At 45.1% G+C, this 15956-nt stretch overlaps 1 protein-coding gene across 1 annotated transcript in view; it reads right to left on the bottom strand.

Moving 5' to 3' along the window:
• The window catches only part of LOC311141452 (calmodulin-regulated spectrin-associated protein 1-B-like), a 43490-nt gene that overhangs the window by 13197 nt on the left and 14337 nt on the right, over positions 1 to 15956 (bottom strand). The window contains exons 4-8 of the mRNA XM_084176788.1: positions 5338 to 5499; positions 5045 to 5125; positions 2898 to 3039; positions 2457 to 2596; positions 2104 to 2197 (exon numbers count right to left, since the gene is read on the bottom strand). Of these exons, the coding sequence (XP_084032914.1) occupies positions 2104 to 2197; positions 2457 to 2596; positions 2898 to 3039; positions 5045 to 5125; positions 5338 to 5499 (619 nt within the window). The remainder of the gene's footprint in view (positions 1 to 2103; positions 2198 to 2456; positions 2597 to 2897; positions 3040 to 5044; positions 5126 to 5337; positions 5500 to 15956) is intronic.

Genomic DNA, 15956 nt, shown 5'->3' with positions numbered 1-15956 from the left:
TTAAAAAAACGACATTTGAAAACAGTTTAACCAAATCATTTTCTATAAGAAAGAAACCATTAATACTGTTCTTCCTTGTCCTGCAGGTTCAACAGCTTTAGTTGATCCACCCAGCTGGCACTTCCCTCCCTGCTCATACAAAAAACATACTGCACAGTACATCACTATATCTCAACTAGGCTTTGGCGGCATACCGTATACTGGGGTATTTTGAAATACCGAAGGTATGATTCTCATTATTGTCAAAATAAATAAATAATCCTAAATAAAATCCTATTTATACAGTGGGAAGATCAAGTATTTGATACACTGCAGATTTTGCAGGTTTTCCTACTTACAAAGCATGTAGAGGTCTGTAATTTTTATCATAGGTACACTTCAACTGTGAGAGACGGAATCTAAAACAAAAATCCAGAAAATCACATTGTATGATTTTTAAGTAATTAATTTGCATTTTATTGCATGACATAAGTATTTGATACATCAGAAAAGCAGAACTTAATATTTGGTACAGAAACCTTTGTTTGCAATTACAGAGATCATACATTTCCTGTAGGTCTTGACCAGGTTTGCACACACTGCAGCAAGGATTTTGGCCCACTCCTCCATACAGACCTTCTCCAGATCCTTCAGGTTTCGGGGCTGTCGCTGGGCAATTCAGACTTTCAGCTCCCTCCAAATATTTTCTATTGGGTTCAGGTCTGGAGACTGGCTAGGCCACTCCAGGACCTTGAGATGCTTCTTACAGAACCACTCCTTAGTTTCCCTGGCTGTGTGTTTCGGGTCGTTGTCATGCTGGAAGACCCAGCCACGACCCATCTTCAATGCTCTTACTGAGGGAAGGAGGTTGTTGGCCAAGATCTCGCGATACATGGCCCCATCCATCCTCTCCTCAATACGGTGCAGTCGTCCTGTCCCCTTTGCAGAAAAGCATCCCCAAAGAACTATGTTTCCACCTCCATGCTTCACGGTTGGGATGGTGTTCTTGGGGTTGTACTCATCCTTCTTCTTCCTCCAAACACGGCGAGTGGAGTTTAGACCAAAAAGCTCTATTTTTGTCTCATCAGACCACATGACCTTCTCCCATTCCTCCTCTGGATCATCCAGATGGTCATTGGCAAACTTCAGACGGGCCTGGACATGCGCTGGCTTGAGCAGGGGGACCTTGCGTGCGCTGCAGGATTTTAATCCATGACGTCGTAGTGTGTTACTAATGGTTTTCTTTGAGACTGTGGTCCCAGCTCTCTTCAGGTCATTGACCAGGTCCTGCCGTGTAGTTCTGGGCTGATCCCTCACCTTCCTCATGATCATTGATGCCCCACGAGGTGAGATCTAGGTGATTGACCGTCATCTTGAACTTCTTCCATTTTCTAATAATTGCGCCAACAGTTGTTGCCTTCTCACCAAGCTGCTTGCCTATTGTCCTGTAGCCCATCCCAGCCTTGTGCAGGTCTACAATTTTAATCCTGATGTTATATACAGCTCTCTGGTCTTGGCCATTGTGGAGAGGTTGGAGTCTGTTTGATTGAGTGTGTGGACAGGTGTCTTTTATACAGGTAACGAGTTCAAACAGGTGCAGTTAATACACGTAATGAGTGGAGAACAGGAGGGCTTCTTAATGAAAAACTAACAGGTCTGTGAGAGCCGGAATTCTTACTGGTTGGTAGGTGATCAAATACTTATGTCATGCAATAAAATGCAAATTAATTACTTTAAAAATCATACAATGTGATTTTCTGGATTTTTGTTTTAGATTCCGTCTCTCACAGTTGAAGTGTACCTATGATAAAAATTACAGACCTCTACATGCTTTGTAAGTAGGAAAACCTGCAAAATCGGCAGTGTATCAAATACTTGTTCTCCCCACTGTATATAGGCTTTGGGCACCCTGAAGCTCAGGGGGTGCGTGGTACACCACTGATTAGAACTATAGGTTAACTATCTAAGATGTGCCAAATAAATGTTCTCCAGCTCAGCGCTCCAACTATGCATTTGGTTTGCTAACTTGCTAGCTAAGTGGCTACCTTGCAAGAACAAGCTTATTGGTTACAGCAGAGACAACCAATCCCCTACTGGATCAGATGAAGAGCAGATGATGCTCACCATCTTTGAACTCCTCAGTCCTGGGTTGGACAAACTCTGGCTTGACCGTCTCAAACCACCAGAAGAACTCAGCGATGAACACCATCACATTGTGCTGCAGGGAGAGAATAGGAACCATGTTAGATAACTGACTTATATAGCCTAATGTCCTGGCAGTTAGCTATCCGTGGTTAGCTTAGCATAGCACAGTAACATTGCCTTTCCCCATGAGAGATAAAGTACTGTCGCCCTAACAACCAATATTTTTGTGGGCTAGCAGAGTACTGTTGTGAGTATGGAATCAAATCCCAGAAACAGTTTGGTAAACGCTACACATGCAACAGCTCATAAACGCTAATATATGGAATCTTTACCTTTAGCACCAGTGGAGAGTAGAGCATATCTTCTATTGTTAGGTAAAAGCTCTTGTTGAGATACTCGTTGGCAAACTCCTTGAGCAGCTGGATGTTGTACAGACTGTCGGCTATGGAGGTCACCTCCTTCAGGCAGATATCTGATAGGAGACACACAGGTCAAAAGGTCAGGATGGCGCTGAAAGACCTGCTGCTTAGATATCACATAGAAAGAGCACAGGGTTGCACAACTCTGCTTACTACAGTAAGGGAAAACCACTAGTATACAATGGTCTATTTCAATTATAAATCAGATGTAAGACATTCTTGATTGCTTTAGTTCAATCAAGGCCTTTTAACTAGGCCTAACCAGGGAAACAAATTGCATAGGCTACCTCTGACAATCGAAGTAATTCAACATATCTAATGATTAACCTAAGTTTGTGGAGTGGGATGTCCTACCGTCAAGCTTCATGAGGTCGGGGCAGTAGTAGTGGACCACAGTGAGGAGTGCGGCTCCATCACACACGTCCCTCATCAGGTCCTCCAGTAGGGGGAAGAAGGGCAACTGGCGCCCCGATGTGTGCTCCCTGCGGTACCGCACCTGACCACCAGGGGGAGGGAGAGAGAGTCAGAGGGGCTCCAGCCATAGAGATGGGCTGAGTTATTATAGTCCTACTATACAGCCTTGGGCTTATTCAGTGGAGGGCAATGTTTATAAGGTTGCAGATAGAAATATAATGACAAGAGTAGATAGAAATGTAATGACAAAAGCAGACACGATTCCCTGTTGAATAAAACAGAATCATGTGCAGTCGAGACAATGCATTCCTATCGGAATTCATTTAGTGGCACTCCCTGAATAAGCCCCAACCTGTCTGTGTGAGGGTGGAGATGGGTGGGGTGGCCCAATAGAGCAGTGACATGGAGCAATGGTTGGTCTGCCACCAACCCTCACAAACCTCTCTGTGAATGCGGTGTCACTGTCCCCACAGTCAAACCAGGCCACTGGCATACAGAAGAGGGTCACATGGGAATCACTGGCCCACTTCTGCTGGCTAACTGTGTTGTGGAAAAAACCCTAAGCTAGCCTATTGTATTCATCAATGCCGTAGTCTACTGGCCAGGACTAGCTGAACAGCCTGAACCATACTACATTCACTTAATGATTAACCAAACTAAACTCCAACCATCAACCAAATACAAGGACTACAGACTGAACATTTAATAAAGGATACTAAATGGACCACAATCCATAGGCCTCACACAGTGTAATCACAACTTGGCCACAGTAGTAACAAATAATACAACTCACCCTGCAATCTGACTATACAAATCTTATGGGGGGGGGGGTAATTATTCAACTGTAAATACCATAAAACAACACACACTAATATTGAATGGGGAAGTAGCTAATTCTACATGGGTAGGCCTAACTAGAGTGACAAGTCAGAGAAACCAGAGAAAAAGATGACTAGAAGGTTCCAGATCTCTAGGGAGGCAGGGACATCTACAGTAAGGAGGCCTACTGTAAGTGTACCACTGTGGACAGCTCCAGCTCCTCTGGTTCCAGCATGCAGTGGGCATGCATGAAATCAGACTGAGACGCACAGACAGCAGAGAGTGTAAGAAGGACACTGTGAGAGGCCAGGGAGAGACCACATGGGTATAGCAGACAGACAGCATAGGAGGTGTGGGCATGGTAGAGGTTGCTGCCACAGGTGGAAATGGCATCAACATCTCAGCCAGCACATGAGCAAAGAAGGAAAGCAAGAGCTGAGCGATGGATAGATACATAGCTTTCTCTCGCTCTCAATCAACACACACATTTTCTGTTTCTCACACACACTGACTTTCACACAAGCCATTATGACTCCAGTTTGCAGCAGTTTGAAATGAAACGCAAAAAAAACATTGTTCACCCAAAATAAACATTTTCACCAAATATCCAAAACCACCGGACTAGACAACAGTGTGTGACATTCAACTCAAAATAAAATAACAAAACCACCTGCCTTGTCCCACTGGCTGGCTGACTCACTGGCTACAAGCAGCACAGAATGGGCTTGGATGAGCCATGGTGGTGTGGTGCGTGTGCACATAGACACAGAACTATGCGTGCAAAAGGGAGAAGAGGAGGGGGGACTACTAGCAGCCAACTTACAGGTACTAGTTTCCAATACCATTTGGAGGGAGACTATCCAAGTAGCAGGAGAGGGGGAGGGGGGAGGAGGAGACAGACAGAATAGGAGCAGAAAGGTCAGACAGGATTAGATCTGCTTCCGGGTTAAGGGTTAAGAGAACAGAGGTCAATCAGGGTTCAACCCCAAATGGCAGGAGATGAAGAGCACTGTTGACTTGGACCAGGTCTCTCTTGGAAAATAGATATTGTTATGTCGATGAGACTAACCTGCATCAATACAAAGAAATTGGTTTTACAACAGCAATTATTCTTGGAATGTGCCCGGGATGTGTGGACTGGAGTCTAGAGTCTGATGATCCATCAAGAGCAGCAAGCTCCATGGGGGCCATTTTGGCTCAAGCACTTCAGTTTCCTCATCTTCTATCTAGGGTAGTGCAATGAGAGCGCTGTGCTGCTCCAGCCTTACCTTCTGGTGATTGGGAGACTCCAGCGGGTGATGCTTGACTTTAAGCTCTCTCTCTGTGATCTCCCTCATCTTCAGGTTCACCTGCAACAAAAGCAACAATCACTCAGTTCTTAAACCTCTATTTTCTGAACGTCTCAAGCTCACAGCTGCTGATAGACAACTAAAATAAGAACCTGTATGTTACACACACACACACACACACACACACACACACAAAGACAGACAAACAGACCCCACCACTCTTTTAATATTGTGTGTGTGGCAAATATATGTTTGTGTATTCCCCACCATACCTTGTTGATCCAGAAGACCATGGCGTCCTCCAGGTCAAAGGGCAGCTCCTTGGAGGCGCTGAAGGTGGAGAAGCGTTTAACGCAGGCCACCACCTTCTCTATGCTGATCATCTCCACCGTGTAGGCCATCATCAGGGCATCAACCATCGGCATGTGGGCACTCTGGAGGGAAACGATGGCACAGATTAGGTCAGAAAACACACACACACACACACACACACACACACACTGTGTAAAGGTAGGTCATCGTAGGGGCATGTGAGAACTCCGGTAGATGGAGGGGGAGCGAGGGATGCATAGGTCTAGGTCAGTTCAGAAAACACTAGGGTATTGATCAATCATGGGTATGTTGGCACTGTGTGGGGGAAGGACGAGCCAGAACAACAATCCCGTTATACCAAAATCAGGGCATGGACTACGGGCACAGGGCACTCAGTGTGTGAGGGGAGAGGGATGGAAAACAGCAGGTCCATCAGGGCATCGATTATGGGCATGTGATGGTGATGGGTGGGGAAAACTAAAATCAGGGGCATGTGGGCACATGAGGACATGGGCACATAAGTCTAATTCAAGACACGCTCCAGAATTTGTCAAACCTCCCGCTTTGGGCTGGATGTGTCAATGTGGTTCATACTTGCATCATCTATGAGCAGAATTACTGTCTTACCTCAATTAGCCATGAAATCCCAAGTTTGAAAGCAAATGTTTACTGGAAGCTGTGTGGTGTCATTTTCCCGACATTTTCCCCCACCTGGGCCAGCCCCCTAGCAATTCGAGTTCCAGCCAATGAGCTTTAGCCCCTTGCCATTTGGGTGACAGCTAGCAAGATACACACAGAAGAGCGAGAGAGAGCGCAATGACGTGGTGCACAGGTGATATAGTAAGCAATTTTCGTGGACCACTTTTTGCCCTTGAGCGCTACTTTCAGAACTACTGGCTACAAAGTATACAAAAGTACCAGAGAATCTCTAAGGGATGACTGGACAATCCTAAAAATAAATAACCTTGGCCATGGCTTTGTTTCACCACCATCTCCTGATCCAGCCAACACACAGAGTGACAATCTCACCTGACCTCTGACACACTGACGTAACTTAGATTATTCTAACGCAATAAAGACAGAGGAAGGAATCCCTCCCAACACACTATGTCTCTGTCCAAACAATCAGCCTTAATACCTCTCCCAGGGGGACACATTAGGGCATAGAACAGCTTATTAGGGATTTTTGAGCAGTGAGATATCCAAATACTGCTACTCAATTAGAGCCCAGTATTAAGTCCCAGTCATATACACTACATGGCCACAAGTATGTGGACACATGCTCGTCGAACATCTCATTCCAAAATCATGTGCCTTAATATGGAGTTGGTCCCCCCTTTGTTGCTTAACAGCCTCCACTCTTCTGGAAGGGTTTCCACTAGATGTTGGAACATTGTTGCGGGGACTTGCTTCCATTCAGACACGAGCATTAGTGAGGTCGGGCACTGATGTTGGGCGATTAGGCTTGGCTCGCAGTCGGCGTTCCAATTCACCCCAAAGGTGTTCGATGGGGTTGAGGTCAGGGCTCTGTGCAGGCCAGTCAAGTTCTTCCACACCGATCGACAAACCATTTTTGTATGGACGTCGCTTTGTGCACCGGGGCATTGTCATGCTGAAACAGGAAAGGGCCTTCCCCAAACTGTTGCCACAAATTTGGATGCACAGAATCGTCTAGAATGTCATTAAATGCTTTAGCATTAAGATGTCCCTTCACTGGAACTAAGGGGTCTAGCCCGAAACATAAAAACAGCCCCAGACCATTATTTCTCCTCCACCAAACTTTACAGTTGACACTATGCAGTTGGGCAGGTAGTGTTCTCCTGTCAACCGCCAAACCCAGATTTGTCTGTCGGACTGCCAGGTAGTGTTCCAGAGAACGTGTTTACACTGCTCCACAGTCCAATGGCGGTGAGCATCACACCACATTGCATTGCGTATGGTGATCTTAGGCTTATGTGCAGCTGCTCAGCCATGGAAACCCATTTCAAGAAGCTCCCGACGAACAGTTCTTGTGCTGACGTTGCTTCCAAAGCCAGATCGAAACTCGGTAGTGAGTGTTGCAACCAAGGACAGACATTTTTTACGCGCTACGGGCTTCAGCAGTCCCGTTCTGTGAGATTGTGTGGCCTACCACGACGCGTCTGAGCCGTTGTTGCTCCTAGACGTTTTACTTCACAATAACAGCACAGAGTTGACCGGGGAAACTGTAACAGGGCAGAAATTTGACAAACTGACTTGTTGGAAAGGTGGCATACTATGACGGTGCCGCGTTGAAAGTCTGAGCTCTTTAGTACGGGCAATTCTACTGCCAATAATTGTCCATGAAGATTGCATGGCTGTGTGCTCGATTTTATACACCTGATGGCAATGGGTGTGGCTGAAATAGCCGAATCCACTACTTTTGGCCATGTAGTGTAACTGGCTCTGTGTAGACCTCAATGCAATGCGTGAACTAACGTTATTGCCTTGACACAGGAGTGAGTATAATTCCCTGAAATGTGACCTTAGCATCTAGGTGTGCCATGGTGCTAAGCACAGTAGCCTAGCTAGTTAGAGCAAGTCTGACCCAAACACACTGTGTTGTACGTACAGTGCCTTCAGAAAGTATTCATACCCCTTGACTTATTCAAAAATAAGTCACCCATTTACACACAATCCCCCATAATGACAAAGTGAAAACATGTTTTTAGAACTTTTTGCAAATGTATTGAAAATTAAAAATACAGAAATCTAATGTATATACAGTGCGTTCGGGAAAGTATTCAGACCCCTTCACTTATTCCACATTTTATTATGTTACAGCCTTATTCTAAAAATTGATAAAATATTTTTTTCCCCCTCAGCAATCTTCACACAATACCCCATAATGACAAAGCAAAAACAAGTTTTTAGACATTTTTGCAAATGTTTTAAAAATAAGAAACTGAAATATCACAAGTGTTCAGACCCTTTACTCAGTACATTGTCGAAGCACCTTTGGCAGCGATTACAGCCTCGAGTCTTCTTGGGTATGACGCTACAAGCTTGGCACACCTGTATTTGGGGAGTTTCTTGCATTCTTCTCTGCAGATCCTCTCAAGCTCTATCAGGTTGGATGGGGAGCGTCGCTGCACAGCTATTTTTAGGTCTCTCCAGAGATGTTCGATCGGGTTCAAATCCGGGCTCAGGCTGGGACACTCAAGGACATTCAGAGACTTGGCTGCTTAGGGTCGTTGTCCTGTTGGAAGGTGAACCATCGCCCCAATCTGGAGGTCCTGAGCGCTCTGGAGCAGGTTTTCATCAAGGATCTCTGTACTTTGCTCCGTTCATCTTTCCCTCGATCCTGACTAGTCACCATGCTTCACAATAGGGATGGTATCGGCGATGAGCGGTGCCTGGTTTCCTCCAGACGTGACGGTTTGCATTCAGGCCAAATAGTTCAATCTTGGTTTCATCAGACCAGATAATTTTGTTTCTCATGGTCAGAGTCCTTTAGGTGCCTTTTGGCAAACTCCAAGCGGGCTGTCATGTGCCTTTTACTGAGGAGTGGCTTCCGTCTGGCCACTCTACCATAAAGGCCTGATTGGTGGAGTTCTGCAGAGATCGTTGTCCTTCTGGAAGGTTGTCCCATCTCCACAGAGGAACTCTGGAGCTCTGTCAGAGTGACTTTCGGGTTCTTGGTCACCTCCCTGACCAAGGCCCTTCTCCCCCGATTGCTCAGTTTGGCCGGGCAGCCAGCTCTAGGAAAAGTCTTGGTGGTTCCAAACTTCTTCCATTTAAGAATGATGGAGGCCACTGTGTTCTTGGGGACCTTCAATGCTGCAGAAATGTTTTGGTACCCTTCCCCAGATCTGTCCCTCGACACAATCCTGTCTCTGAGCTCCACGGACAATTCCTTCGACCTCATGGCGTGGTTTTTGCTCAGACATGTACTGTCAACTGTGGGACCGTATATAGACAGATGTGTGCCTTTCCAAATCATGTCCAATCAATTGAATTTACCACAGGTGGACTCCAATCAAGTTGTAGAAACATCTCAAGGATGATACATGGAAACAGGATGCACCCGAGCTCAATTTCGAGTCTCATAGCAAAGGGTCTGAATACTTATGTAAATAAGGTATTTGATTTTTAATAAATTTGCAAACATTTATAAAAACCTGTTTTCACTTTGTCATTATGGGGTATCAATTTTAGAACAAGGCTGTAACATAACAAAATGTGGAAAAAGTTAAGGGGTCTGAATACTTTCCGGAAGCACTAAGTATTCACACCCCTGAGCCAATACATATTAGAATCACTTTTGGCAGCGATTACAGCGGTGAGTCTTTCTGGATAATTCTCTAAGAGCATTGCACAACTGGTTTGTACTATATTTGACCAACATTTTTTTTTTAAGTCTTCAAGCTCTCTCAAATTGGTTGTTGATCATTGCTAGATAACCATTTTCAAGTCTTGACATAGTTTTTACTTACATCTGCTTGAACTTGTAACTTGGCCTTTCAGGAATATTCACTGTCTTCTTGGTAAGTAACTCCATTGTAGATTTGGCATTGTGTTTTAGGTTATTGTCCTGCTGAAAGGTGAATTCATGTCCCAGTGTCTGGTGGAAAGCAAGCTGAACCAGGCTTTCCTCTAGGATTTTGCCTGTGCTTAGCAGTTAGCTGCTAGCCACCACAAAAAAGGAGCAGGCTAACGCTAGCAGTGCTAGCCAACCAGTGTTTTTATCCACCGCTGGGCAGAAATTACAATCACAAGATGAAGAATAAGGTGGAACTGGAAAATGGACAGAGATTTGTCTGCCCTAAATGCACCACCATCAAGCAGCTTAGGGAAGAGATCCTCCGTCTGTTAGCTCGGCTGCGAGAAAAGGATAACCTGCTTTCTAAGTAAACTGCCCTTGCTGTAACCCAGGCAAACCAAATCTTAGTTTTAAATGCCTCCTATAGCAAAGCTGTCGATGAGTCGGGTGGCATTGATCTGTTCCAAACCAATGCACAGATGTTAAGTTCAACTCGGCAGCCCTTGGGAGACTGTACACTCGCAAGGCGTAGGAGATAGGGGAGGCAGTCTGGCCACCTTCATCTATCCGAGAAGATCCGATCCAGCTATCCAACAGCTTTGCCCACTTGAGAAGTACCTACCAGCCCCGGGAGTCAGCACGGATCCTGGGTGTATAGCACGACCCAGTGGCTGCCCAGTGGCACCCTCCCCCACGGTCACCACAGTTCAGCAGGTCGCCAACTCAAGACAGAAGGGTCTTGGGCCATCCTCCACCTTTCTGGGGTTTCCGACGCCATCTGCTGATGCAAAGAGTCAGGCTAGCCTGGCTCGAAGCCGCCATCCCCCCTGCCGGAGGCAGTCCCATCCCGCACCCCCTCTTCCTCTTCCTTCCCCATCGGATTTCTTCACGACCACCATCATTGTGGGCAGCTTGATGGTGAGAGATGTTGGCCTGCCTACGGTCTGCGGACCGACCAAGGTCCACTGTCACCCAGGAGCCCTTGTCCATGACATCACCTCCCTCCTGCCCACAGTTCTGGCAAACTACTCCAATATGGACACCATCTTCACTCACACAGGTTTAAACTACCTTCGCTTTAGGTGATCTGAGGAACATTTTAAAAATGTAAACACCCTCGCTAGCACAGGGAAGAGAATAATTATGCACTGCCCCACTTTCTTTACTGATTTCTCTGAACTATTATCTATTGTCCTTAAGAACTATGATAAAATCATTGTGTTGGGCGATTTAATATTCATGTTGACAAAGAGACTGACTCCACGACCATTGAATTTCTGAATCTTTTGAGCTCTATGGACTTTATCCAACATGTTACTGGGCCCACCCATAGCCGCGGCCATACTCTGGACCTGATTATTACCAAGGGGCTTTCTATTGACATATCCTCTATTGTTGATGTTGCTTTATCTGATCACCACTGTTTATTTTCTACTAACTTGTTGCCCATAGCACAGGGTAATACTGAACACATTATTAAGAAACGCTAACTCACATCTGAAGTTGCTACAGATTTTATTGAGTATGAACAATACTCATCACCTATTCTGTCTTCTTCTTGTGATGATTTAGTTGATCACTTTAATAGCAAATTAAGGGCAACCATTGATGCCATAGCTCCGGTAAGGTTGAAAAAGGCCAAATACAAACAGAGAGCTCCTTGGAAGAGAAATTGCAGAAAGGCAGAGCGGAAGTGGAGAAAGTTCCAGGTCCATTATGATATTCTGAGAGAGCAACTTGGCATATATAACAAGCCCCTCTACAGCTCAGTTGGTAGAGCATGGCGTTTGCAACGCCAGGGTTGTGGGTTTGATTCCCACAGGGGGCCAGTATGAAAATATATGCACTCACTAACTGTAAGTCGATTTGGATAAGAGCGTCTGCTAAATGACAAAAAATGTAATGCCAGAGGGGCTCATTTTTCTAACTTGACCACTAATAATCAGAATAATTCGAGAGCGCTCTTCTCGACCATTGATGGCCTAATAAATCCTACCCCCCGCAAACCTATGTGAACTTTCCTCCACATCTAAATGTGATGCGTTTGTGGCATATTTCAGAGATAAGATAAACATTAGGCTGGGTATCAGTCAAGCAAGACCTGATGAGAAGTTTGATTATACGTGCCCTAGCCTAACACGCAATGGCACTATGGATTTATTTAAGTGCTGCATTCGACACGGTTGACCATGATGTCCATCTGGACAGACTGAAGAGGTGGGATGGCCTTTCCGGTCCAGTTCTAAATTAATTTAGGACCCATTTAACCGGTCGAGAGTTTGTCATCCTTGGTGAACATAACTCTGAGAAAATACATATCACGTGGCATTCCACAAGGTTCGATTTGGGGTCCAGTCCTGTTCAGTTTATCTACGTTACCCATTGACAGCGTTATCAGAACGCACAGCAATGATCTTTACTGCTAAAAAGACGATAAACAACTTTACATTTCTGTGTCAGAGGATTTTAGCTCCACGGATAGATTATTAGACTGAATTAGTGATTTAAAAACTTGACTGGCTCACAACTTCCTCCAGATAAATCAAGACAAGACTGAGGTACTTATTGTTGGAGCTAAAGCACAGAGAATCTGTCTGTACATTTTATTTCTCGGGCATTAAAGATAAAACACCAGGTAAAAAAACCTAGTTGTCATTTTAGATTCTGAACTCAATTTCCAATCACACAATAGGAATGTGACCAAAATAGCGTTTTACCACCTGAGGTAGGCCGTTTCTTTCTCAGGCTGATACACAGAGGCTCATCCATGTTTTTATTACAAGCAGGCATGACTACTGTAATGCTCTCCTGTCTTGTCTACCAAAGAAAGCCATTGGTCAACTGCAAAACATACAAAATGTTGCAGCAGGGGTACTGACCAAGACCAGACGGGTTTTAAGGTCTCTGAAGTGGCTGCCTGTAAGTTTCAGAATTAATTTAAAGATTCTTCTATTGGTTTTTAAAATCAATCCACGATTGTGTACCCCAACACGTCAGACATGCTTTTCAGTTAAGTACCCAGTAGGTCCCTCCGGTCCTCTGGCACTGGCCTTTTAACTATCCCAAAGCCTAGGACCAAGAGGCATGGCGGCAGCCTTTAGTTATTATGCCCCAGCCTCTGGAATAGCCTGCCAGAGAACCTGAGGGTGGCCGAAACTGTGGACATATTTAAGAGAGATCTTAACACACCTTTTTAGCTTTAGCTTTTTTTTTTCTCTGTTCAGTTATTAACACACGTCCTCCCGAGTGGTGCAGTGGTCTAAGGCACTGCATCGCAGTGCTAGCTGTGCCACTAGAGATCGATCCTGGTTCGAATCCAGGCTCTGTCGTAGCCGGCCGCGACCGGGAGACCCATGGGGCGGCGCACAATTGGCCCAGCGTTGTCCAGGGTAGGGGAGGGAATGGCCGGCAGGGATGTAGCTCAGTTGGTAGAGCATGGCGTTTGCAACGCCAGGGTTGTGGTTTCGATTCCCACGGGGGGCCAGTATGAAAAATATAAATAATGTATGCACTCACTAACTGTAAGTCGCTCTGGATAAGAGCGTCTGCTAAATGACTAAAATGTAAAATGTATTGTTATTTTGTTTATGTTTGTTGTGTACTAAATTTGTTTTTATTTTCATTGTTTTTTTTCCTGTGAAGCACATTGCGTTGCATTCCATGTCTGACATGTGCTGTATAAATAAAGCTTGATTTTATTTTTAAATATGGAGCGTGGTACTTAGTAATGTTTGTATTGGATATGCCCCAAACATAACACTTTGCATTCAGGACAAAAAGTTAATTGCTTTGCCAAATTTTTTGCAGTATTACTTTAGTGCCTTGTTGCAAAAAGGATGCATGTTTTGGAATACTTCTGTACAGGCTTCCTTCTTTTCCCTGTCAATTAGGTTAGTATTGTGGAGTAACTACAATGTCCTCAGGACGCTGTATCTAAGCAAAAAAACATTGAGTTAAATAATACTAGCATAAACAGCATAGCCTGATTGTCATGTGCTAGTGTTAAGAGACAATGAATATGCCAGACATACACACAAACCCTGCCGTGCCCCTTCCCCAGACCTGTCTAAAAGAAAGGAACCCAGGAGAGCATGGATGGACTACTACTGTTATTTTGCCCCAAGCTGACTTTCAAGTCTCCTGTCTCTCGCGCTCTCCCTCACAAAGACAATGCCTTTCTTCCAACCCGTCTGAGTAGACCCAGGAGATGGTACACTGCTGTTTTATTAGCCCCAGCTGCTAGGCAGCAGGAGTCAAACAGGAGGCAGAGCAGTTCTCTCTCTCTCAAATTTCATTTTATTGGTCGCATACACATATTTTGCAGATGTTTTCGCAGGTGTAGCGAAATGCTTATGTTCATTGCAGTAATACCTAACACACAAATTAATATTGAATTATTAGAACGAGCAAAATATATGTATATGATGGTGTGTATAGACATTATGGACAGTATATGAATAGAAAGGGTGTGTACAGCAGTAGTTATATAGTATGAGCCTTGACTTGAATACATATGAAGTGGGTAAAACAGTATGTAAGCATTATTAAAAAGTGACCAGTGTTCAATGACTAAGTACATAAGGCAGCAGTTTAAGGTGAAGGGTTGAGTACTGGGTGGTAGCCGGCTAGTAACAGTGACTAAAGTTCAGGGCAGGGTACTGGGCGGAGGCCGGCTAGTGGTGTCTATTTAACAGTCTGATGGCCTGGAGATAGAAGCAGTTTTTCGGTCTCTCAGGTCCAGCTGTGATGCACCTGTACTGTCTCTGCCTTCTAGATAGTAGTGGGGTGAACAAGCCGTGGCTCAGGAGGCTGAGGTCCTTGATGATCTTCTTGGCCTTGCTGTGACACCAGGTGCTGTAGATGTCCTGAAAGGCAGGCAGTGTGCCCCAGTTGATGCATTGGGCTGCCCGCACCACCCTCTGAAGAGACCTGCGGTTGCGGACGGTGCAGTAGTGACAGGATGCTTTCAATGGTGCATCTGTAGAGGTTTGTGAGGGTCTTCGGGGCCAAGACGAATTTCTTCAGCCTCCTCACATACACAGAGAGAACCCAGGGGCTGCACACGAGGAGTGGAGGAAGAACACTGGTGTTGCCATGGAAACACCTCCTTGCCAACTCAGCAACCCGGGAGGTTCTCAACCCTTACACAGACCTGCCTAGTCTATCAAAGATAAAACACTTCTCTCTGCTCAGGAGGATTTCAGACTTTTCTAAGCATTTGTGTCTGGCTGCTTACATAGCGCCTTGGTTGGATTATAAGTCAGCCTCTATCAACCTAGTCTTACAGACACACACTTGACTAGTCACGTACCAGAACGAAGCAGCCTCAGCTACGACGCGGGTCTCCATGGCAACGACAGGATAGAATGTTTAAAAGCCGCCGAACAACGGTGTTGGTACTGTAAGTGCTTTCAGTGAAACAGATATTATTGGATCTCTTATGAAAGGAAATACTGGTGTAATGTATTCAATTCAACATAACATTCATGGAGGGAGTGGTGTTCATTCCACAAAGCTAGTTGGAGATGTTTCCATTGGTCAGTAGTCCAAATCTGTGCTTCCTGCCCTGATACACATCAGCAGGGTGACATGTGTCAAAACATTCACCTTCCTGTGCCATCTCAGGAATTCATCTAGACTGCAGCGCAGTACAAGCCCAATCAAAAATACAAAAATACCAGTCACAGATTTTAAAGTCATAAAGGAGAAGCTTTGAGCTTCATGAGAACTAGGCTACATGAGATAGGAGACAGGATAGAGTGCTAAAATGTTCCATCAATCATTATGCAACTGCTGCACCAGACTTTCCATATTGACCAGACAACATGGAAAATGGCTCTGTTAGGGACAAGGGTACACTACAGGAGAGTGTAAAAGGTAGCGCAGGACAGGAAGAACCCCACTAGGTCATTTAGCTCATATTAGGCCTAACTCAACACTGCTCTCAACCCTCACCACGGAGAGGCCTGTTACTCTTTCTCCATCCAGCTGTGAGAACATAATTACCAAACAAGACCAACTGACTCAGTGTTCACTTCAAACTAATGACCTAAAGAACCAGAATGGGCCAAAAGCTTT

Source organism: Coregonus lavaretus, assembly GCF_964263955.1.
Source record: "Coregonus lavaretus genome assembly, chromosome: 14".
In the NCBI taxonomy this organism is placed as follows: Eukaryota; Metazoa; Chordata; class Actinopteri; order Salmoniformes; family Salmonidae; genus Coregonus; species Coregonus lavaretus.
Note: the sequence above shows the minus strand (reverse complement) of the source record. Positions and strands in the feature narration are given on the sequence as shown.